General features: G+C 46.4%; 1 protein-coding gene across 1 annotated transcript in view; it reads right to left on the bottom strand.

Moving 5' to 3' along the window:
- The window catches only part of ITGA2B (integrin subunit alpha 2b), a 52,930-nt gene that overhangs the window by 23,524 nt on the left and 5,862 nt on the right, over positions 1 to 23,544 (bottom strand). The window contains 12 exon segments of the mRNA XM_079949343.1: positions 231 to 329; positions 2,424 to 2,469; positions 3,946 to 4,128; positions 6,279 to 6,490; positions 12,165 to 12,217; positions 12,720 to 12,779; positions 13,610 to 13,653; positions 15,771 to 15,818; positions 18,255 to 18,380; positions 20,453 to 20,498; positions 21,594 to 21,643; positions 22,606 to 22,771. Of these exon segments, the coding sequence (XP_079805469.1) occupies positions 231 to 329; positions 2,424 to 2,469; positions 3,946 to 4,128; positions 6,279 to 6,490; positions 12,165 to 12,217; positions 12,720 to 12,779; positions 13,610 to 13,653; positions 15,771 to 15,818; positions 18,255 to 18,380; positions 20,453 to 20,498; positions 21,594 to 21,643; positions 22,606 to 22,771 (1,133 nt within the window).

Here is a 23,544-nt window from a genome sequence, read left to right as displayed (position 1 = left end):
GCCAAAGAAGAAGATGATTTTTAAATGAGGGGTAATTTCAATTATCATTTTGTTAAGGTTCCAAGAAGATCCCCGAAACCAATTTCCAAAACCTAACTAAATCCTGCAAACAGGAAAACCAATGGCATACCTTGATTGTTTTTGACATGTCTCGTTGATTTGGAGCACAGAACCTGAATCTCCTAGGCTACAAAGGGATCTAGATTCAATGCCCTTCCCACCCGGCTCACCAGTTGACTTGTACTCCTGCTACCGTACACGATTTCTTCTCTGGGTTCAGCGCACCTGGCAGGACCATCTGGGCTTTGAGAAACATGACTGGCTGAGCTCTGAAAGGGACCATAAACATAGTGAACAAGGGTAAGCAGGCAGGAAGTTCCAAGAGAGACCAGAAGCATTTGCTGATTCTCTAGTTGTTGTCAAACAGCACTGGCAAAGTGTTGGTGACGAATGCACGAGACCTCCGTGCGGCAAAATCTACAGCTTCTGAGGGGCTTAGAACACCTTATCATGTCAAAGCTCATCCTGCCTTTAAAGCAATTTTCCTAACTTGAAATGCATCCTTGTACACAAGGGCCGGTCACCTGGCGGCCTGCTAGATGCCCAGCTTGGTCAAACAGGTGTCCTGAGAGATGGTGCCATGTATATAGGGCAGCAAGCGAGAATGAGGTGGCTCATTTAAGGGAGAAAGAAACCTTTGGTCAGCTGAGGAGATGGATTCAGTACGCAACAACAGGGCTGAGGAACCTGTAGCTCTGTGGTGTGCAGTTAGTGTTGGTGCTGACCTTTAAAGCCCTAAAAGGCCTTGACCTTGTATACCTGAAGGAGCGTCTCCACCTCAATCGTTCAGCCCGGACACTGAGGTCCAACTCTGAGGGCCTTCTGGCGGTTCCCTCACTGTGAGAAGTGAAGCTACAGGGAACCAGGCAGAGGGCCTTCTCAGTGGTGGTGCCTGCCCTGTGGAGCACCCTCCCACCAGATGTCAAGGAAATAAACAACTATCTGACTTTTAGAAGACATTTGAAGGCAGCCCTGTTTAGGGAAGTTTTTAATGTTTGATATTTTATCGCTTTATTGTTATTATTAATATTCTGTTGGGAGCCACCCAGAGTGGCTGGGGAAACCCAGCCAGATGGGCGATGTATAAATTATTATTATTATTATTATTATTATTATTATTATTATTATTATTATTAGACTAGGGAGACTAGGCTAGTCCCCTAAATGTTTCCCTGCCACCTCCTTCCCAAAGCCTGGGAAGCTTCTGCCCAACTTAGGAAGGGAGGTGCAATGCTCACACATGCAACGTCATGATGTGGAACCCCTGCCCCCCAATCGCTGGTGCCTCTGGCCCTAAATGTTCCTCTACAAGAAATGTCACTGCTCTAGCTCTCCAGATGTTGGGTTCCATTTCCCATCAGCCTCTGTCAGCATTAGAGTTGCTGTTCAACAGCATCTGATATATGCAACTGAAAATGAGCTAGTGACTGTCACCGACTCCCCTTCTTTCTGCCCACAGGGTAGTTAAATTATGGCCACTTCTGCAGATGTCAAGGTATTATTATTATTATTATTATTATTATTAATATACTGCCATATACCTGGGGGTCTCAGGGCTGTTCACGGAATAAAACCAAGATATAAAAGCACAAAATACCTAATAAAAATAAAAACAGCAACCCAATATCCCCCTACACACAAAAAAACACATTTTAAAAGGGCATAGGATGTCAATCGGATTAACCAAATGCCTGGTTAAAAAGGAACTTTTTTGCCTGGTGCCTAAAGGTGTACAGTCGTACCTTGGTCTTCGAACAGAATGCGTTCCAGGAGTCTGTTCAATTCCCGGAAACCAAGGCGCGGCTTCCGATTGGCTGCAGGAGCATCCTGCAGCCAATCAGAAGCCACAGAAGCTGCGCCGGATGTTCAGCTTCAGAAAATTGAAAACCGGAACACTCATTTCCGGGTTTCAGTCGTTCAGGAGCTGATTTGTTGCAGGAGCCAAGGTGTTTAAGATCCAAGGTACGACTGTATAATGAAGGCGCCAGGCAAATTTCCCTGGGGAGAGCATTCCACAGATGGGGAGCCACTGCAGAGAAGGCCCTGTTCTCGTGTTGCCACCCTCTGAACCTCTCAAGGAGGAGGCACGCGAAGGAGGGCATGGAGTGAATCCTCAGGGTGATGAAGGCATAAAGATATTTCTTTTTACAATCATCTTCCCCCACCTCTACCAAACTAGGGGAACGATCATGGTTCCCTCCTAACCCTTTCAGTGCTGGTTGGCTGAAGAGCTTGAAATGGAAGCACACGGGTGTTGCTCCAAAAAGCAGGGGCCTAAACTGGGAGGGGTGGGGGAGCATTTATAGGCAACAAGGTCTCCAGGGAAATCTCGTTCCACTGGTCTTGGGGCTCCATCGACTCACCTGTACACAGTCACTTTGCTGGCTCTGAAAGCTCCCACCAGCACATCTGTGAAGGTGAACAAGACAACCAAAAAAAGTTAGCAGTCCATCAATAGCTCAGTTGGTTAGAGCATGGAGCTGATAATGCCAAGGCTGCAGGTTTGATACTTCTAAGGGACAGATGCATATTCCAGCATTGCAGGGGTTGGACTAGATGATCCTAAGGGTCCCTATCAACTCTACAATTCCACGATTCTATGATTCAGTGTTGCAGCATCTCACCAAGCTGCCTCGGGTTCCCAGTTCTGCTCACTCCACTGATGCGATTAGGAATTAAGTTCTACAAAACCTAAGCAAATTTTGCACCACCTGCTAATTAAAACAACCCTTGCAAAATCTAGACTTTTTTTATTCAAAAAATAAAATGATTTTCAGCTAATATATGTTATGCTATCCAGATAGGATCACCCAATGAAAGAAGCAAATATAAAAGAGAAGCTTTGTATCATGACAGCGGATTCCACGAACGGCAAGGCAATTAATAAACGTAAATACCGTATTTTTCGCCCTATAGGACGCACTTTTTCCCCTCCAAAAATGAAGGGGAAATGTGTGTGCGTCCTATGGGGCGAATGCAGGCTTTCGCTGAAGCCTGGAGAGCGAGAGGGGTCGGTGCGCACTGACCCCTCTCGCTCTCCAGGCTTCAGGAAGCTATCCGCAAGCCTTGGGAGCTTGCAGGAGTTCCCGCCGGGCTCCCTAGGCTTGTGGATAGCAGCTTGCACCCTGAAGCCTGGGGCGCGCTGAGCAGCGTGCCCCAGGCTTCGGGCAGATATCCGCAAGCCTGGAGAGCCCGGCGGGAGTTCCTGCCGGGCTCCGAAGGCTTGCAGATAGCAGCCTGTTCTGGGGTCTGGGGTCGGGGGAAGCTCGGGCCCCGTGCCTGGGGGGGGGGGATAAATTTTTTTTCTTTATTCTAGGTGCGCCCTATGGGCCAGTGTGCCCTATAGGGCGAAAAATACGGTAATTATATGCCTCATTTTTTTCTTCTAGGTACAGGACATCTGGCATAGCCTTTTGAAGAGTCAAAATTCTTTCACAAGTTAGGGCTTATCCACACTTTCCAGGTATGGTCCTTAGTTTTAAAGCTCAGTGTCCAAGCCCCCCCCTTTTTTTCTTGCTCTAGACCTTTTCTTGTGAAAAGCTGCTCTTTGAAGCTCAATTGGAACAAATGGAAATCTGCGGGAAACCCAGATTGACGTTTGCTCCGATCTAAATACTAAAGAGAGGGTTTTCGCAGGGAAAGAGCGGGGCAAAGTTCAAGTATGGAAAACCCTTATTTAATACAGGCGGCAACCTATTTGCATAGGGGTCCTGTTCCCAGCCCCCACAAACGTAAGTGCTGTGCCCCACCCTCATTCCTCCTGCTTCTGGGACCGAAAGGATCTGTGCGCCAGCGATCGCGCGTCCGTTGGACATGCCTAAAATGGCCGTCACCTGTGCAGGCAGTGCTAAAACCCATTGGCTGCCTACTTCCGTTGTACGTTACCAGGGTAGCCATTTGCATCAATGTCCACAGCCCCGCGTATAGCGAAGCCAAACCCAGCTGGCCCAGAGAAGGGACTCTCAAGGATCTGGGTTGGCGATGAACTCAAGCCCTCATGGTGCCCTCGGTAGATGTAAACACGGCCACCTCCATCTTGGCCGGCGAAGGGGGCTCCGATGGCTATGTCTGTGGAAGGAAAGAATGGATGAGAATGTAAACATGAACCAAATCAATAAGGTGAAGTCACCCATTTGGTCAGAAAAGATGCCGGGGAAACGGAGAGAAGCAGGGCAAAAGCCCACGACGCAGAAACAGGTCAGGCAGAAAAGGCGTCTGTGTGGTGGGGAAGGCAAAGGTCTCCTCCACTCCCAGAAAGGCAGGATTCAAATACCAGGAGGAGGTCCTGAGGCTTAAATTGAGGGTTTTCTGGGTACTCCCACATTTGGCTCTGGGGAGGATGTGAATTCTAACACGGCTCTCTGGGTCTTTTTGTCTAACCCTCCTTGGGCATTTTTGCTTGGCTAGAATGCTTCTGAAAATGTCCCCCCCCCCCGCCAAAAAAAAATGTTTATTAAGCTTTTTACAAATATAACACAAACTAAAAAAATAAATAAAGAAAAAAGAAAAAAAGAGAAAGAGAAATAAAAGAAATAACAACAAAAGATATAACAACAAAGACTCAAATACAGTACAAATTAATAATTAATTAAACTTCCAACCTTATAAACATATTACTTGACTTCCTCCAGTCCCTCCCATCTGAATTTCCTTGTAACTAAAGGTAGCAGTTTTCCAATATCATTATTTAAAAACAATATTCCAATTATAGTCAAGTTTCTTAACTTTTCTTAACCTTCTAAATCTCATTTAATAATTAAATCCTAATTTAATCCTAGGCCTAACTGATACTTTCAGGTAACTTCAAATTTTTAATGTTACAATATCTATTAAAATAGTCTTTAAATTTCTTCCAATTTTCAGAATGCTTCTGAAAATGTTTCTTGCTTGCCTCCATGGAGGATAAAGAGGAATGTGTAAATGTGAGTAGGAACAAGGTTTTGTATCTACGCGCTTAGTATTTTATTATTATAATTTGTTAAATCTGTACACCACCCTATACCCAACAGGTCTCTGGGCAATTACCACATAAAATCACAATATCAAAACACAAAATGTGTAATATCTATGAGTAATACATTTCAGTGTCTCTTAAGGAGATTTTTTTTATTAATCATATCCATTTGCATTCTTCACATTATCTCTCTCTGTCTCTCCCTCTCTCCTATTTTGCTATCCTCCTCCCATCTCCTCCCTCAACTACCAGGGCCTGCTGAGGGCAAACTTCTTCAACACAAACTTATCGTTAACAGAATACAAGTCTGCCGTAGTGAAGGAATGGGTTTCTGTGCAGTCAGTTTGAAATGGGACCCAAAATCCACGTTTTTTTCCTTTTCCAAGGGAGCATTTCTAAAATGCTTTAACTTGAGCTCTTGAGCCAAAACCCAGCTGTATAAACAAGTGCTCAAAGCTCTCTCCCTTATCAGTCCATGAAGGCTGGTAATGACGGATGGCCTTGTCCATTCCAAAGTGGAACAGGGATGACACGTCTAGGTCTTATCTTACATCCCGACCACACTCTGACGCACAGACCTAGTCCAGGAACAGCACCAGAGTATGTTCTTGGAGCTGGTGACCTCTTGTTCCAAGATAAGAATATAGGAATAGGAAAACCCTTTTATGGTCAGGATTACAAGAAGGAAAACCCTTTTATGGTTAAGAGTACCGGAGCAGGAACATCTATGATGTCAACCTGCACGTATAAGCTGACATGGCTAGATTCCTGGGGAAGGGGGAGAGGGTGCCTGGAGGATATATATACAGCATGAAATCTCTCATTTCTTTGGACTTGTTGTGGACTGACTACGCAAGTGCCTTTCTGCTGCTCCGGAGAGCAGAAATAAAGACCTCTTTATCTGAACCAACCCTCGGTGTCATTTGACTTCCTTCCTCCCGTCCGGGAGCAACACAGAGCCCACCAATCAGTAAAGTCTAATAAGGCTACAGTAGAAAGGCAAAATCCATATCCATTGCTCCGCCCAATTTCACCTCTGGCCCTTGTCCTCTCTTGGCATGTGGCCCCTGGAAGGGAATGCTGCCCTCGGGTTAAAACAAAACACTCTCCGCCCATGCTATGGTGAGGAACGGATTGTGATTGTAAGTGAAGCTCCGACAGTCAACCTTGAACACTCGATTGTGGGGTGAGGGAATGGAGAATAGGAAATTGGGGGTTAAGAGAGGGAGAAAAAAGGGGGGGTGGCCTTCCATCCCATCCTTACCAGTGCATCCATCCTGGTCTATGTCGCCCAGGGAAGCAATGGCCATGCCAAAACGACCGTAGACATCTGTGCCCGTCAGCCTCTGCCAGGGGGTGCTGTAAGCAGTGGGCGTCTTCTGCTGCAGGTATAAGTAAACTCTTCCCACTTCATAGAGTTTCCGGTCAGAGTAGCGCTCCATGAAGAGAGGGGCCCCCACCAAGATGTCATCTTTTCTAGTTCAGGGGGAAGAACAGGAAAGTCCCCTTAGAGCTCTGATCATGTCAGACTCCAGCCAGAGATGCTGCTGCTTCTAGGTCCAGGGTGTCTGCATTATCCAATGTAATCCATTCTTTTAACCAACTCAGGCAGGCTGCTTCATAATAGATTTGCAGATCTGCCAGGTTTCTAAGCAGAAGTTGGAGACCATCTGCCATGGATGAACTAGTTGAGATTCCTGCATCACAGGGGGTTGGGCTAGATGACTTTCAGGGATCCTTCGCAAGTCTGCAGTTCCACAATTTTGGAGTTCACCCAAATGCACTCACAGGGCTCAGTGACCCAAGCAGTAGGAACAGACTGATAGAATTTCTATGCCGCTTTTCATTCAAATGAATCCCAAAGCGGCTTGCAAACTAGATATAGCAATAGCATAACAGAACATCACAAATGCAGCATAAATCATATAAAGTAATTAATTGTATAAAATAAAATCATATAGAATAATTGATAATTAATCAATCAGTAAAACAATTGCAAGCTCTAAAGCACTATTAACAAAGCAGCAACTAGGGGGGGCCACTAGGTGGCGCATCGGAAGATGGCTGACAATAACATCTCTCCGACCCACACGAGGTAATTTGGAGGCTATGATGGGGGTAATTAGCCTCCTTAACCCCCCCAGGATTATGGGGGGGACGGCCCTTGCCTGCTGTGCCCTATACCACCCCCGAATTTGTGGGGGTGGGGGCACTAGGCACAAAGCCCTCCTGTGGGATTTTCGGCACTCCTCGACGCCGTCCCCGATTCGCGCCGCTGGTTGCAATGATCTTTAAAAGAAATAATTTGGACATGATTAATTGCACATACATCAAGGAAAAAGGGGAGTAAATACTGCTGACAGAAGAGATCTCTGATAACAAGACAACAATAAAATACGAGAAGAACGTCAAGATACGGTAATGACTGAGGGGGGAGGGGGGGAAAAACCTGCCTCTACCTTTTTATGTGATTTAACAAGAATCCCCCTCCCCTAATGAGTCAGAAATTAAGGACTTAAGCTGTGGATTTAAGGCTGTGTGGAGATAAACTTTCGATCCAAAGCAATGTTTCAAGATGAAGCTGGAAAGCTAAGAGTTTTGGAGTGACGCAGTCAGGAAAAAATGCCGTTCGCCATTTTGTGAGGCATTGTGGGAGCTCTTGGGTCTGGGAGGAGAAAGAGAGAAATAGAGTTGTTTACATATCGTGAATCAACTCCTCGGTGGGACTTAAGAGCGACAAATGCCAAAATTTACGATGGATAAAGTGATGTTATCTACGAAGGAGATATATGGAAACCATCTGGACTTAGTGGAGGAACGGGAAATCCACACAGGATTATTACACTTGCTATCGGCTTAAGGAGACTAACAGAAGAGATCGTAAAGGAAAAAGAGAAATTATACGAACAAGATATGATGTGGCAACACCAAGATAAGACTGGATAGAATTATGAACTTTGTTTGGACTGATTGGGACTGATTTGGACATTAACGCAGTAATAAGAAGATGATCTGAATTCCCCTTTGGATCTTGAAGTATGGGTTCCCCCAACAAAATTTAAAAATTTGGCTTTGTAATTCGGAATTTATATGATGTGATTTAATTTGATGTGATTGGCCAGTTAATAAAAATTATTTAAAAAAACAAAAAAAACAAAGCAGCAACTAAAAACCTTGTCTCGGGCAGAAGCAGGTAGACTGCCCTTAGGCATGGAGGCACCACTCTCAACTATCATAGCTAGCAGCTGCACTGCAAAGCCACCCAGACTTTGGGGGGGGGGGGAGTTAGAAGATCTAAGGCAACCAATCCTACCAGTACATTGATTTCAGTTCTCTGCTGAAGCTTCTTCTTCTCCTTCTTCCCACACATAAGCAGCACGGTTGCCATTAATACACATAGGCTGCGAAGGCACTAGAATGTCAAAGCACATTTGAAACACAGCCTTTCCCGCAAAGAATTCTGGGTACTGTAATTTACCCCTCACAGAGTTGCCGTTCCCAGCGACCCCTTAACAAACAACAGTGCCCAGAATTATCTGAGGGAAATCTTTTGCTTAGAACAGGCTTCCTCAATCTCGGCCCTCCAGATGTTTTGGGACTAAATTCCCATCATCTCTGACCACTGGTCCTGCTAGCTAGGGATCATGGGAGTTGTAGGCCAAAAACACCTGGAGGGCCAAGATTGAGGAAGGCTGTTCTAAGCGAAAGATTTCCCTCAGATAATTCTGGGCACTGTTGTTTGTTAAGAGGTCGCCTTTGGTTTGGACTCAGTCTGACCCTTATGTTTCCCTCCCCTTATGGTTTTGATGAGACTGCATTTTAAATTGCATTTTAACTTGTATTTTAAATTGGTGTTTTCCCCCCACTATTATGTTTTTACTGTAATTTTACTGTTGTTAGCCGCCCTGAGCCTGGCTCTGGCCGGGGAGGGCGGGGTATAAATAAAATTTATTATTATTATTATTATTATTATTATTATTATTATTATTATTTGTTGTTGTTGTTTAGTCGTTTAGTCGTGTCCGACTCTTCGTGACCCCATGGACCAGAGCACGCCAGGCACTCCAGTCTTCCACTGCCTCCTGCAGTTTGGTCAAACGCATGCTGGTAGCTTCGAAGACACTATCCAACCATCTCATCCTCTGTCGTCCCCTTCTCCTTGTGCCCTCCATCTTTCCCAACACGAGGGTCTTTTCCAGGGAGTCTTCTCTTCTCATGAGGTGGCCAAAGTATTGGATTCTCAGCTGCAGGATCTGTCCTTCCAGTGAGCACTCAGGGCTGATTTCCTTAAGAATGGAGAGGTTTGATCTTCTTGCAGTCCATGGGACTCTCAAAAGTCTCCTCCAGCACCATAATTCTAAAGCATCAATTCTTTGGCGATCAGCCTTCATTATGGTCCAAGCCTGGCTTAGAATGTCTGTATTAGCTTAGAATGGCTGAATAGGGTGTACACAGCCATAAAGATACCATGGCACTGAATAGCGGTCAAGAAATCTAGATATTGCCATATACATGCCTTCCCCAGTACAATGTCCTTCACATGTTTTGGACTACAAATCCCATCAGCCTTAGCTCGCTTGCACCTGAAGCTGCTAATAGCAGCACAAAGATGCTTGGGTGTGGGGTACGTTTCACTGGGGGGAATGTGGGGAAGGGTTACCCCACCTCCCATTGTTCCATGGCCCTGAATCTGATCAGGAGCTCCCATGTCTGTTTTCGGTTCAAAAACCAAAAAGTGGTATCTCAAGCATGGGGTTCAAAGACAACTGAAGTAATGTTTTATTTGGCTGCTGGGATTGCAGCTCACAAGACTCTTAATCTCACATTAATCTCGAGCCCCACGTTAGGCAAAAGATTCCTTGTGGCCCCTTCCAACTCTAGAAGACTATAATGATTTGCTCCTCAGGGCAAAACCTAAGCTCGTTTCTGCCAAGGCTGCAGGAGCAGCCAACTGACAAGAGATGGCAGCAGACTCAAAAAATGGGGACCTAGATCTCATGGAGAAAGGAAAGGGAGGAAACAGAGGTAACACATTGTCCTTCAATTAACTTTTTTGGGGTGTTTGGGGGTGTGCAAGCTTCTAGATTAAAACAGCAGTCTTAATCAGAGGGCTCACTGGGGAGGATGCATGCTTCTGAATTACTTTTAAATTGTGATCAGCAGCAGTTTTACTGTATGGCCATTTAAACTGGAGTGAGGGGCAGTTTGGGATAGCCATTCCAGTCCCTCACTCTCGCCTTTGCTTTAGCACATGGTACTTCTAAGGGGACGCAGGTGGCGCTGTGGGTTAAAGCCTCAGCGCCTAGGACTTGCCGATCGAAAGGTCGGCGGTTCGAATCCCTGCGGCGGGGTGCGCTCCCGCTGCTCGGTCCCAGCGCCTGCCAACCTAGCAGTTCGAAAGCACCTCCGGGTGCAAATAGATAAATAGGGACCGCTTACCAGCGGGTAGGTAAACGGCGTTTCCGTGTGCGACTCTGCCTCGCCAGATGCAGCTTTGTCACGCTGGCCACGTGACCCGGAAGTGTCTCCGGACAGCGCTGGCCCCTGGCCTCTTGAGTGAGATGGGCGCACAACCCCAGAGTCTGTCAAGACTGGCCCGTACGGGCAGGGGTACCTTTACCTTTACCTTTACTTCTAAGGGGCCCAGGTTTGGCCCCATGAGCCACATCCCTGTTAAGTATAAATTGGTTCAATTGGCATGGAAATGAAAAATGTATGTGTATTAATGAAGCTTTAAAATGGGAAATGGCTAAATTCTATGGCTAACGTTGGGCTAACATTTTCCACAGTAAGTTTCTAAAGGACTCTGAGCTGTAACTAGTTAATGATCACCTGTTGATTGTTTCTCTGTGCTGAGAGTGAACCTTTGATCATGTGATGGAGGTACTGAGTTGCAAATCTCCATTTTGAAGGGAGTTGCCTATTTAGTCTTTCTCAGAACAGGCAGAGAACAAAAGGATGTGATAATGACTCTCCAAAAAGAGCTGCATAGCCTTAGGCAGACTAAGGCAGTCTGGAACTGGGGAGAGAGACACCATTTTGATTTTGGGAGTTACCGGTATCTTTTATTTCTAAGATGCTGAGCCTGTTCCAGAGAGCACAAGACATCGTTTGGATACAGTGGTACCTCGGGTTAAGAACTTAATTTGTTCTGGAGGTCCGTTCTTAACCTGAAACTGTTCTTAACCTGAAGCACCACTTTAGCTAAGGGGCCTCCTGCTGCCACCGCCGTGCAATTTCTGTTCTTATCTTGAAGCAAAGTTCTTAACTTGCGGTACTATTTCTGGGTTAGCGGAGTGTGTAACCTGAAGCATCTGTAACCCAAGGTACCACTGTATTTGGGGTGTATCTTTGATGCTTATGTTATGTTTTTAAAGAGTTTTGCAAGCAAAAATTTGAATAATACTTTTATGGCCCTGGATGATTATTTCTTCCAAAAGGAGTCTGTTCTTGTGATTCCAATACCTTCAAACTGTGCGCTATTAATATCTGGAACAATAGTTAATATCCCTCCCAGTGCACTGGGTTGTAATTTAAGCCTAGTGTTAGGGTTCGGATCTGAGTGCAGGGGGATGAGGTCTTCAACCTGAAGCTATATTTATAGCAGGGGGAAGATAGATTAAAACTCTAGCTGGATCTAGACACATCAAAAAGGAGATTTAGGAAAATGTGTTGTAAACCTCATAGCAAGAAATCACATAAGAAGAAGAAGAAGAAGAAGAAGAAGAAGAAGAAGAAGAAGAAGAAGAGTTGTTGTTTGGATTTGATATCCCGCTTTATCACTACCCGAAGGAGTCTCAAAGCAGCTAACATTCTCCTTTCCCTTCCTCCCCCACAACAAACACTCTGTGAGGTGAGTGGGGCTGAGAGACTTCAGAGAAGTGTGACTGGCCCAAGGTCACCCAGCAGCTGCATGTGGAGGAGCGGAGACGCGAACCCGGTTCCCCAGATTATGAGTCTACCGCTCTTAACCACTACACCACACTGGCTCTAGTGAAAAACAGTAATCCACTGCGCCATCTGGTGTCACAGTATTATAACACATATAAAACGCTTTTTCTTTACTAATGTTGCTGAGTCCTTAGTTTGACCAGAGCTGTTCCAAATCCAAATCAACTGCCAACTGCAATGCTAATTCCTGTGGCCTTACCCATCGCCATTGATATCTGCAACCGCAACTGTGTGCCCAAAATAGGATGCCACCTGCAAGAGGTAAGAGGGTGAAAAACAATGTGCACCTCCCACTTTTATATTACTAAAATCATCATCATCATCATCATCATCATCATCCTGGCAGCCAGTAATAGTAAAGGCAACAATACAAAATAGCCAATCCATATAGCTTAATAAGCAATACTGAAATGAGACCATATGAGAATCAAATAAGTGCAGATAAAAAGCAAATAAAAGCAAGAGGCATCCATTTCAACACACAATTCAATTTAAAAACGACAGATTAAATACAGTGGGGGGAAATAATCTCAAGAAGCCTTTATAAATAAAAAGGATGGGTTGCTGGCCAGCAGAAGGTCATCAAGGGCCAGCTGAGCCTCTCTCAGCAGGGAGCGCCCAAGTTTGGGTGCAGCCACTGAGAAGGCCCTGTGTCAGGTTTCATAATACCCCTTTGGCATTATGTCTGGCTGAGAAAAGCGTGCCATGGAAGAGGCAGGAGGGAAGGAAACCATGATGCTCAAGGCTTCGTTACCTGCTCACTGGGGAGGGACCGCAGAAGATGGAAGGCATGCTTGAAGGTGAAAATTTGCACCTAGGATGGGGGACAGGGATAAGAGAGTCAGGGGGATTTCAAGGGTTAGTGAATCCCACCCTCCATATTTGTCAAGAAGGTGGAGGTAAGAAAGCAACCACCGCCCTCCATTGCTGGGAGTGACCACAGTGTACTTCACAGGGTAAGAACAGCACAGATGGAGCCCCAAATCAAGGAGGCATTTGGGCAGTGGCAAGCAAAGCCTACATGGTTGTGTCATAACTCCTCCCTATGACCCCTAGAACCTGCTTTCAATGCAAGGCAATGTGTGAAATAATAACGGCAGAGTGCCACAGGGCTTATTTTTGGCACATTATTAGCACACACCCCGTCCTCTGAAGCTGGGTGCCACTGCTCTCAGCCCTAGAACATACAGTCATACCTCATGTTACATTTGCTTCAGGTTGGGCGTTTTCAGGTTGCGTCCCGCGGCAACCCGGAAGTACCGGAAAGGGTTACTTTCGGGTTTCGGCGCTTGCGCATGCGCGGACATGCAAAATGACGTCACGCGCATGCGCAGAAACAGTGAATCACGGCCCGCGTGTGCGCAGACACGCAGACGCGGGTTGCGTTCTTTTCAGGTTGCGAACGGGCCTCCAGAACGGATCCTGTTCGCAACCAGAGGTACCACTGTATACTGAAACAACAGTAAAGACAAGGGTGTCTCTGAGCATGCAGGGCTCTTTCGTTTCGGATTAGATGGAAGGCACGACACAAAGCATACAGGCCTGACGCCCCTGGAACCTCTTGTGTCGGGAATTCAGCACAGCCTGTGCACTTATTTCCAGATGCGCAGAAGAAAAAATGTAGGTCTCCTGCACAGGACTCACCGCTCCTTTTGTCAGGCTCTTGTTAGGAACGCCCACAACATACTCTGCAAAGAGAAGAGCCATCTCAGAGGTTGTGAATCACCCAGTAGGCTAAGTTCGCAACACTCCAGACATGAGGTTTGTGCTAAAGCGTCCTGAAGACTGAGCTTGGAGACTCGGGAAGAGCTATCTGAGTTTGGAAAACTGTGGCCAAGAAGGGATGGCCCTAGCAACCTCATAAAATCTTACTGATCATGTTAAAAGATAAAAGGCCCCTGCCCCACACTGTAGGCAAGGAACAGCAGCAGCTCGTTGTTCTGTTGCTCCTTACAGCAGCCTGGCAAAATACGTTAATTGTATAATTCCCATTTTACAGATGGAAAGGGTGGGGCTGGGAGACACTGACTGGACCATAGCTGTCAAGTGTCCCTTATTTGAAGGGACAGTCCCTTATTCCAGCGCCATGTCCCACTGCTGTCCCTTATTGATGGATGTCCCTTAAATGATCTCCCTTAAATTTCAAAGGAAGCAGCTCCTCTCCCTCCCTCCCTGCCGGCCAGGGAGGAGGGAGGCTCCAACTGTGTTGCTTGGCTGTGTTGCTCACCCAATAAGAAGTCTAAGAACGACTGGGGGGTGGAGCTTGCATGCCTTGTGTGTGGCTAGTTAATGCAAGCTGAGGGGTTTTTTGAATGCTGGACGTCATTTTGTTGCACGTGCTGCTGCAAACTTTGCAGTGCAAAGCCAGGCCGGGGAGCCATCTTAACGTGAGGATGCATAGGCCTTGTGGTGCATGTGATTCAGATTCTATTCAGTTGAACCTCTGGTTACAAAGTTGGTTGGACAGTGTTCTCGAAGCTACCAGTATGAGTTTGACCAGACTGCAGGAGGACAGGAAGACTGGAGTGCCTGGAACAGGTGGGGCTGCAGGTCCCTTATTTTCAAATCTGTAAGTTGACAGCTATGGATTGGACTAAAGTCACAAAGTCAGTCCATGACTAAGGTTTGTGTACACCCCATAAGGCACTCCCCCAGACAAATAGTTCTAGGTTTAACCCTCACATACCTACAATTCCCAGTGCCCTTAGCAAACTACAGTTCCCGGGATTCTTTTTGGGAGGGAGGGTAGGGAACTGTGCTTTAAATCTGTTTTAAATGTATACTGTTGTCTGCGGTATGCAGCTGCAATTCAAATGCCTAGCAATAAGAGCCAGTCGTTTATGTTGAGCAAAGTTAAGCTTAACCAAGCCGCAAAGCCAGGGGTACCTACTGTACCCCTGTTGACCTAGAGCTGAGCCAACATTTCTGAAAAGAGTTAAAGGGGGGGGCAATTCTGCTGACTGTCCTCCAATTACTTCCCCTATTATGTAAATGGAAGCTCTCAGGTTTTCCCCACAATACCCTAAACAATGCTAGGATGTTGAGCAGGGGCCCTCAAACTTTTTCAGCAGGGACCTGGTCCACTGTCCCTCAGACCTTGTGGGGGGCCGGACTATTTTTTTTTGGGGGGGGGATGAATGAGGGACAATGAGCGGTGTGTAAAAGGGCTCCAGAGAAGGGCTGCTTTAAATGGCAGCCGCTTGAGAGGGGCGCTCAGCCAACTGCGGCTCCTGTGTCTTGCAAGCGGCAGGGGCTGGTGGCGGCGGAGCTGCGATGAGTGGCACGTGAAACGGCTCCGGAGAGGGGCTGGCACCAACAAAGCCCTGCCCCCTTCCTCCTCTAGGCAGGGCAGGGAGAAGCCAGGAGGAGGGAAGGAGGAGGCACTGCCGCTGCCGCTGTGGGAGAGGGAGGGAGAGGGAAAGAACGGATGCACTGGCGATTCCCAGACCGTCCGGGGGCCGGATTTAGAAGGCAATTGGGCCTGATCTGGCCTTAGTTTGCCAACCCATGATGTTGAGGATGCCAACATGCAATTGCCACTTTCAGAAGCTAGGGTGGCTGGAGAGAATTAGGAGGGGGAAAGGAAGTAGCCGTGCCACTGCTAATGGTGATCCCCCACCTCCGAGGAACTATCAGAGAATTTCTACTCCCCCTGAGAATATTTGACTTAATGGCTTCCTTTCCCTCCCCAATTTTGCCATTCATTAAAAGGATGGAGAATTTCAGGAGATGACTTTTGCTCAGCTCCAGACCCCACCCTACTCCACCCCGAAAAACCACCCCCGACAAAGACTCCTTCCCTTACCTGGCGACTCAGGGTCCTCATTAAACTCCCCAAAAGCCACTGAATACCCTGCGTGGATGGAAGGATGAGAAGATTTAGTCATCTGGCAAAATCTCCAAAGCTAAGAAGGACTCACTGTGCTCCTACCCATGAGCAGCAGAAGTAGAACCAAGTATGAAAAGTATGTATTAATATAGTATGTGTTAATATATGCAAGGGGACGCAGGTGGCGCTGTGGGTTAAAGCCTCAGCGCCTAGGACTTGCCGATTGAAAGGTCGGCGGTTCGAATCCCTGCGGCGGGGTGTGCTCCCGCTGCTCGGTCCCAGCGCCTGCCAACCTAGCAGTTCGAAAGCACCTCCGGGTGCAAGTAGATAAATAGGGACCGCTTACCAGCAGGAAGGTAAACGGCGTTTCCGTGTGCGGCTCTGGCTCACCAGAGCCGCGATGTCACGCTGGCCACGTGACCCGGAAGTGTCTCCGGACAGCGCTGGCCCCTGGCCTCTTAAGTGAGATGGGCGCACAACCCCAGAGTCTGTCAAGACTGGCCCGTACGGGCAGGGGTACCTTTACCTTTACTTTTAATATATGCAAGTCTGCTTAGTTTGCATGACTGACATAGTTTAGATTTCTTTCCCCCCTTGGATAGAAAGTTCATCTTTTCTAGGGCACACTGGAAGCCCTGCCTTAGAGGCTCATTTATCTGTAGACAATTCCTTCCACCAGGGCTAGTTTTGGCCAAAGGGCCAAGCCAGAATGGGGAGGGTAATGGCGAGAGGAGAAGCACAACCAGTGCAACATCTTTGCACCAGCCTTTGTTTTGTTTTTAACTTGATTGAGTTATAGGCAAGGTCCTTGCCTTATGAAAATTAAAGAGGATCTTACACATTATTTCCTCTATTGCCCCATTTACTCGGGCTTTAGAGACGCATTGTTGCAAATTATACCCATCTCTATAACCAGTCCTGAAGATAGAGTAAAATTTTTGTTAGTTGATGCAAACCCACACATTACCCATGTGGTAGAGGTCTTTGTGATGAAGGCCATGAAAGCCAGGGAAAGATTTATGAACGACAATGTAAAGACCCCTTCATCGTCTGTTTAACTCGCTGTTCGTTTTCCCTCCTTTTCTACTTTGTGGGAAGAAGGTTTTGTTGGCATAGTATGTAATGAATTTTAATATTTTTAACTACTGATTTTAGTGTTGATTTTTGTGCACAGGCATGGTCCTCACAATAAACGGATTTGATTGATTGATTGATTGATTGATTGAGTTATATTCCCATCCCCTTCCCAAAATGTGTTTTCTGTCCCCTCTGGATGAACTTTCCCCCAAACCACTTGGAACAGGGTCAGTCACTGGGGAAGAAGGGGTGCTGCTGGGAGCCAGTATACTTGGGTACCATTTATGAGCTGCAGTCCTGGAAAAAGGAACAGTTGTTAAGTATGATTGTTTAACGTACATTGAAATGCAAAATAAATATAGAATGTGCCTGTATTAAATATTGTGAAGCAAGACTGGAAAATTCAATTGATGCTGATGATAATAATAATAATAATAATAATAATAATAATAATAATAATTTATTATTTGTACCCCGCCCATCTGGCTGGGTTTCCCCAGCCGCTCTGGGCGGCTTCCACAGAGATCAAAAATACACTAAAATGTCACACACAAAAAATGAACAGCCAAACAGATTAATCATTAGTGGGGATCTATCATGGGACTGTATCTCCCCAGGATCAGTCACATGAAAGAGATCATATTAAAGGTCTAATTAGCATATGCTAATCTGCAGGCATCCATCTTGGGTAGAGTGAGTAATTTGTTCTAAGCTACTGAAGAGAATGGACGTGTTAACCTCTGTCCTCCAGTAAAGAGCCTCGGGCCACTGGAGGCTGTTTGGGGAAGAGACGGAGGTTTAATTTTTAGCTGAGGATGCAAGCTATATGCAATCTAAGATATTATGCCTTACATTAGGACAAGTATAAGAAACTATGCATCTACATACTTGGAAGTAGCTTTATTTGTTTCAACTTGTTTTGGAGTTAAGTTCTGTATGTAAAGCTTTTGAACCCTGTTTTTGGACTGGTTAATTTTTATTTCAAATGAGAGTCATATTTTTTTCCCACCCAACGGCTTCCATGTGTGCAGTATTCATAACCTCAATAGCAGTAGCATCAAAAGGGGGAAGGTACAAGCATTCCCCCCCTTGCTGACGCCTTAGAACAGTCTTTGTCAACTTTGAGATAAAGTCCAATGAAAGAGATGGGCAGGAGATTCATGGGGCAGGGGAAGAGGGAGGTCCCTCTGGGTCTCACCCACTTTTGGTGTGCAGCCCACAAAAGATTTCTCCCCAAGGGGATGTGGCTTTGGGGGGGGGGGTAAAAGACTTCCTTGCATTCTTTCCTTAGTCTATTCCCAAACTCCTTTTAACTCCTCTCATAAGCTCTGCCTCTCCCTCAGCTCCTCCAGCGTTTGCAGATGAAGATGTATGTCCCCTTACCTCGATATTCATCGTAGTATAAGGCGGTGAAAGCTGTGAGTTGCAGCTCATTCAGTGACCACAAAAGGGTATGTTTGAGAGGAGCATTTGCTAGGACCGTGGACAAATTGGATGAAAAGATCAGCCCTGGAAGAGGAGCAAGGTAGAGGCATCAGTCCCTCGGCAAGGCTGGGACCACCTACATGAGGCAGCAGATGCAGCTGGATGGACAATTTGTGCTCTTGTTCCCACAGGGTAAAGGTAAAGGGATCCCTGACCATTAGGTCCAGTTGTGGCCGACTCTGGGGTTGCAGCACTCATCTCGCTTTATTGGCCGAGGAAGCCGGTGTACAGCTTCTGGGTCATGTGGCCAGCATGACCAAGCCGCTTCTGGCGAACCAGAGCAGCGCACGGAAACACCATTAACCTTCCCGCCGGAGCGGTACCTATTTATCTACTTGTACTTTGATGTGCTTTTGAACTGCTAGGTTGGCAGGAGCAGGGACCGAGCAACGGGAGCTCACCCCGTCGCGGGGATTTGAACCGCAACCTTCTGATCGGCAAGCCCTAGGCTCTGTGGTTTAACCCACAGCGCCACCCGCGTCCCCTCATTTGTTCCCACAAACCAGGTGCTAAAAAGGACAGTGGTCAACTGAACAGGGTCTGCCTCACCCTGCTGAATAGTAAGGAATGCAGACTAGCAAGCAAAGGCTAAATATGGATTTCTCACATTCTCTAATAAGAAGTGCCTGCTGGGTCAGGCAAGTGGGCCATCTAGTCTGGCATCCTGTGTTTTCAGAGGTCATGCAGGGGTCCCCAAGGGAAACCCATAAGTGGGACCTGGTGCAACAACACTCTCCCCTCCTGCCGTTTCCAGAAACTGGTATTCAGAAGCATGCTGCCTCTGACAGTGGAGGAAGGACATATCCATACAATTAGGAAAGGACTAAGGAGCTTTGATAAATATGTGATTATGGCGGCAAGACTTTTATATGCACAAAGATGGAAGGACTTGTTGTTACCAACCATGGAGGAATGGCGGTTAAAATTAGTGGACTTAGCCGAGATGGCGAAACCGACCTGCTTAATCAGAGAAAAGTCATTGCTAACATTTACTGAAGGTAGGAAACCTCTCATAGACGCTTTGCGTGAAAAAGAAAATGAACTAATGACATTTGGGTTTGAGGACTGAAGATAATGTTGGTTTATAGAAAGTGGGTGGCGCTAGGCGCAAGCCTAGGACTTGCCGATCAGAAGGTCGGCAGTTCGAATCCCCACGACGGGGTGAGCTCCCGTTGCTCAGTCCCTGCTCCTGCCAACCTAGCAGTTTGAAAGCACGTTAAAGTGCAAGTAGATAAATAGTTACTGCTCCAGCGGGAAGGTAAACGGCGTTTCCGTGCGCTGCTCTGGTTTGCCAGAAGTGGCTTAGTCATGCTGGCCACATGACCCAGAAGCTGTACACCGGCTCCCTCAGCCAATAAAGCAAGATGAGCGCAGCAACCCCAGAGTCAGCCACAACTGGACCTAATGGTCAGGATACCTTTACCTATGTTGGAGTGACTGAGTTGAATAACATTTATATGTAGTGAACAGATGAAGAATTTGAAGTTTTGTATTTTCTTTCTTTCTTTCTTTCTTTCTTTCTTTCTTTCTTTCTTTCTTTCTTTCCTTCCTTCCTTCCTTCCTTCCTTCCTTCCTTCCTTCCTTCCTTCCTTCCTTCCCTCCCTTCCCTTCCCTTCCCTTCCCTTCCCTTCCTGTCCCTTCCCGTCCCTTTTCCTTTCCTTTTCCTTTCCTTTTCCTTTTCCTTTCCTTTCCTTTCCCTTCCTTCCTTCCTCTCTCTTCTCCCCTTTAACCCTTCTCTATTGCTCTATCCCCTTTCTTTGCTTTCTTTTTGCTTTCTTTTTATTTAAACGTCTTGATAAAAATATGATAGATGATAATCTTTCTATCCCTTTTCCGCAAACTCTAAGAAAAATTATTTAAAAAGAGGAAGAAGATATCCATCAGGGATTGTAGCTACTAATGGCCTTAACTGGCCTCCCCATATTCCTGGAGCTCTCGGCCTACAGCAGTGGCAGGGAGCCTGTGGCACGACAGATCCTTCCCATCAACCTCCAGCCAACATGGCCAAGGGTCAGGGAAGATGGGAGGTGTAGTTCAACAACATCTGGAGAGTCCTTTGTCTGCTGCGGGGAAGGGAAGGGAATGAAAGCACTTACCTCCAAAGTAATGTCCACCAGGAGCCCCAAGTAAAAGCGTCCCAGACTGTGGGGAGAAGAGAGGAGGACAGAGTCACAAAACAACAGCCACCCAAGACTAGAAGAAGCCCTGTGAACAGCTGCCCACCACCCATGAGACCCAGAGGGTGGCATGCCAGCTCCACACACACTTCTACAAAACCAGAGAAGCAAACATCTGCCTCTATACGCCATGCAGAAAAAAGTTGTTGCTTTGCTCTGCACACCCAAGGATGATTTCTGTGTGACACTGAAGCTTGCGGCCAGCATTTTGGCAGCTGATTGCTTCACAAAAAAAGGCACAGCCTCAATGTGTGTTGAACAAACCTATTTGCGACTCAGAAGACATCAGCAATTACCCGCTAACCTAAAACAATAGGCACAGCCCCTTTACAGCTGGTTTCCGCCCACTGAGCTATGTTGGCAATTCCAATGATGACTAAGGCCCTGTTCACACCATACATTTAAAGCACTATGGTACCACTTTAAAGTGAGAGCTGGACCATAAAGAAGGCTGATCGCTGAAGATTTGATGCTTTTGAATTATGGTGTTGGAGGAGATTCTTGAGAGTCCCATGGACTGCAAGAAGATCAAACCTATCCATTCTGAAGGAAATCAGCCCTGAGTGCTCACTGGAAGGACAGATCCTGAAGCTGAGGCTCCAGTACTTTGGCCACCTCATGAGAAGAGAAGACTCCCTGGAAAAGACCCTGATGTTGGGAAAGATGGAGGGCACAAGGCGAAGGGGATGACAGAGGGCGAGATGGTTGGACAGTGTTCTCGAAGCTACCAGCATGAGTTTGACCAAACTGCAGGAGGCAGTGGAAAACAGGAGTGCCTGGCGTGCTCTGGTCCATGGGGTCACGAAGAGTCGGACATGACTAAACAACTAAACAACAACAACCATTTTAAATAGTCATGGCTTCCCCCAAATAATTCTGGGACTTGGTGTTTGTTAAGGGTGCTGGGAGTTTTTGGGAGGCCCCTATTCCCTTCACAGAGGTCCAGTTCCTAGAGTTCTCTGTGAAGAGGGATTGATTGTTAAATCTCTTTGGAAATTGTGTCTCAGGTGTGGGGAGCCACCCATCTTAGGGCCATGCCCCTCTCCCTCCTAAAACTCACGTCAGAGATGGCAGAGCTGAATCCAACCTCACAGTAGCGGTGGTCGTTTGCTGATTGAAGGCAAAGAAACAGAAAAGCAATGTAAATCAATGGGGTGACAGTGTGGGGAAGACCCCTCACATCAAGGATGGGGAGCCTGTGGCCCTCTGGACTTCAACTTCCATCAGCTCCTGCAAGCATTTCCATAGGTCAAGGATGATGGGAATTGTAGTCCAGTGGCCTTTGGAGCCCCACAAGTCCCCCAACCCTGATTTGTGCACATACCAGGACACCATACCCAAACACCGTTCCTCCTTCAGCTTCGGACTGGGCTGCCTAAACATGGTCTTCTTACCACATTTATTTTCTTATCACTGGTATTGGTTATGTACATGTATATTTAACTTACCAAAACATGAACTGTAATCAGAAAACCTAAGTTAAATATACATTCACATCACCAATTACTTATCAACGTTCCATATCAAAATAATTTCATATTATTAATTTAGTATAAATAATCTGGCCATCCTTTTCCATAACATCCCCCCCCCCCGTTTGATAAAAATTTACATGTTAAGTTGGGCTTATACGCTTTATTATTGAAATTTGCACAAATGATTTGTAAAACAGTTTTTAACGGCTTATATTCCTAGTGCCCCTGAAGACAAATTGTGCTGGTTGTAGGTAGGTATGCCTAACGGAATAGCCTCCACTTGACATTGCAAGGCTCTGGTTTTTCAGAAGGAGCCAAACATCTTTCTTCTAGAATGGGGAGGGATTGTTGTGACCATTGTGGCTTCAGTGTAGCCACACATGCTGTTTGTTTGCAATTGAGCATGTAGGAGCATGGGGCAAACCACTCGACAGCCGTTTACATGGAATCTGAGCAGACTAGAGCGGTCTGCAAAGCAAAACAAGGGCGCCATTCATTCAAAGACAAAGTTTCTGGGCAAAAATCCTGCACACCCTCTCCTTAAGGCCTGGAGCTTCGGCTATTGCACATTCCCTGCCACCTGCATATTGCACTCACCATAACTTGTCCACTTGTAAACTGAATCCATTTGGATTTTGCGGCATGGCGAGAATTCAACAAAGCGCTGCAGGCCACTTGTGGCTAAGAAACAGCTGCCCGTGGGGGTCTTTGTGGCCTCCTCTTGGCCAGAAATGGCATTCCAGTGCTGGAGAGGGGCGCAAGCCTGGTAGGGTGAAAAACTGGGGTGAGCAGGATGTTGTATCATTGACAATCACACCCCTCCAGGAGGGACAACCTCATAATTGCAGAGGATGGGTGGCTGTTCACCCTACTTATATTTATATTTAAAAGGCTATCAAATGACTCTCCAACTTTTGAAGGTGTCGTCTGAAGGGCTGCTGTTTAAGGCTGAAAAATATTATGGAGGGAGAGCAGGGGCCTTTGAGCTGCCCACCAACACTTAACATCTGGGCAGCAGACTGAACAAAGCAGACAGGTTTTTCTGGTCACAAGTCTTCCTCACTATAGTGAGATGTATTGCGTCTGTTGAAATTATCGTTAGCCGAGTCGCTTAAATAATGCATCCAGAGAGAAAAAGTTTTGTTAACACTATACTAAGCAAAACTGAATTAAAGAATGGTGTATAATTTGAGGAGAAAGGAACGGAGACGATTTGGCTTTCTTAAGTCAGGACAAATTGCCTCAGAACTAACCAGCCAATCAGAGCATGTGCTCCCTCAGTGAAGATCATGCCACTCTGCCTGGTTGCTAAGCAACACCTCCTCCCACCCCTTGGCTAGTTGACTAACCCTTAACATAATTAGCCAGTTTTAACCCTTAGTTTATTAATAGGAAGAGCCCTGCTGTTGCTCTTCTAACAATTATAAGCTGATTCCAGATGACCCGTTTACTGAGTATTCGTCCCAATTTGCCACAAATAAAGTTTGTGGGGAGGCTGTACAACATCTAAAGTTTATTGAGCATTCCTTCTGGTTT

Source organism: Podarcis cretensis (genome assembly GCF_951804945.1).
Source record: "Podarcis cretensis genome assembly, chromosome: 13".
Lineage (NCBI taxonomy): Eukaryota > Metazoa > Chordata > Lepidosauria > Squamata > Lacertidae > Podarcis > Podarcis cretensis.
This window is presented reverse-complemented; position numbering and strand designations above follow the sequence as displayed.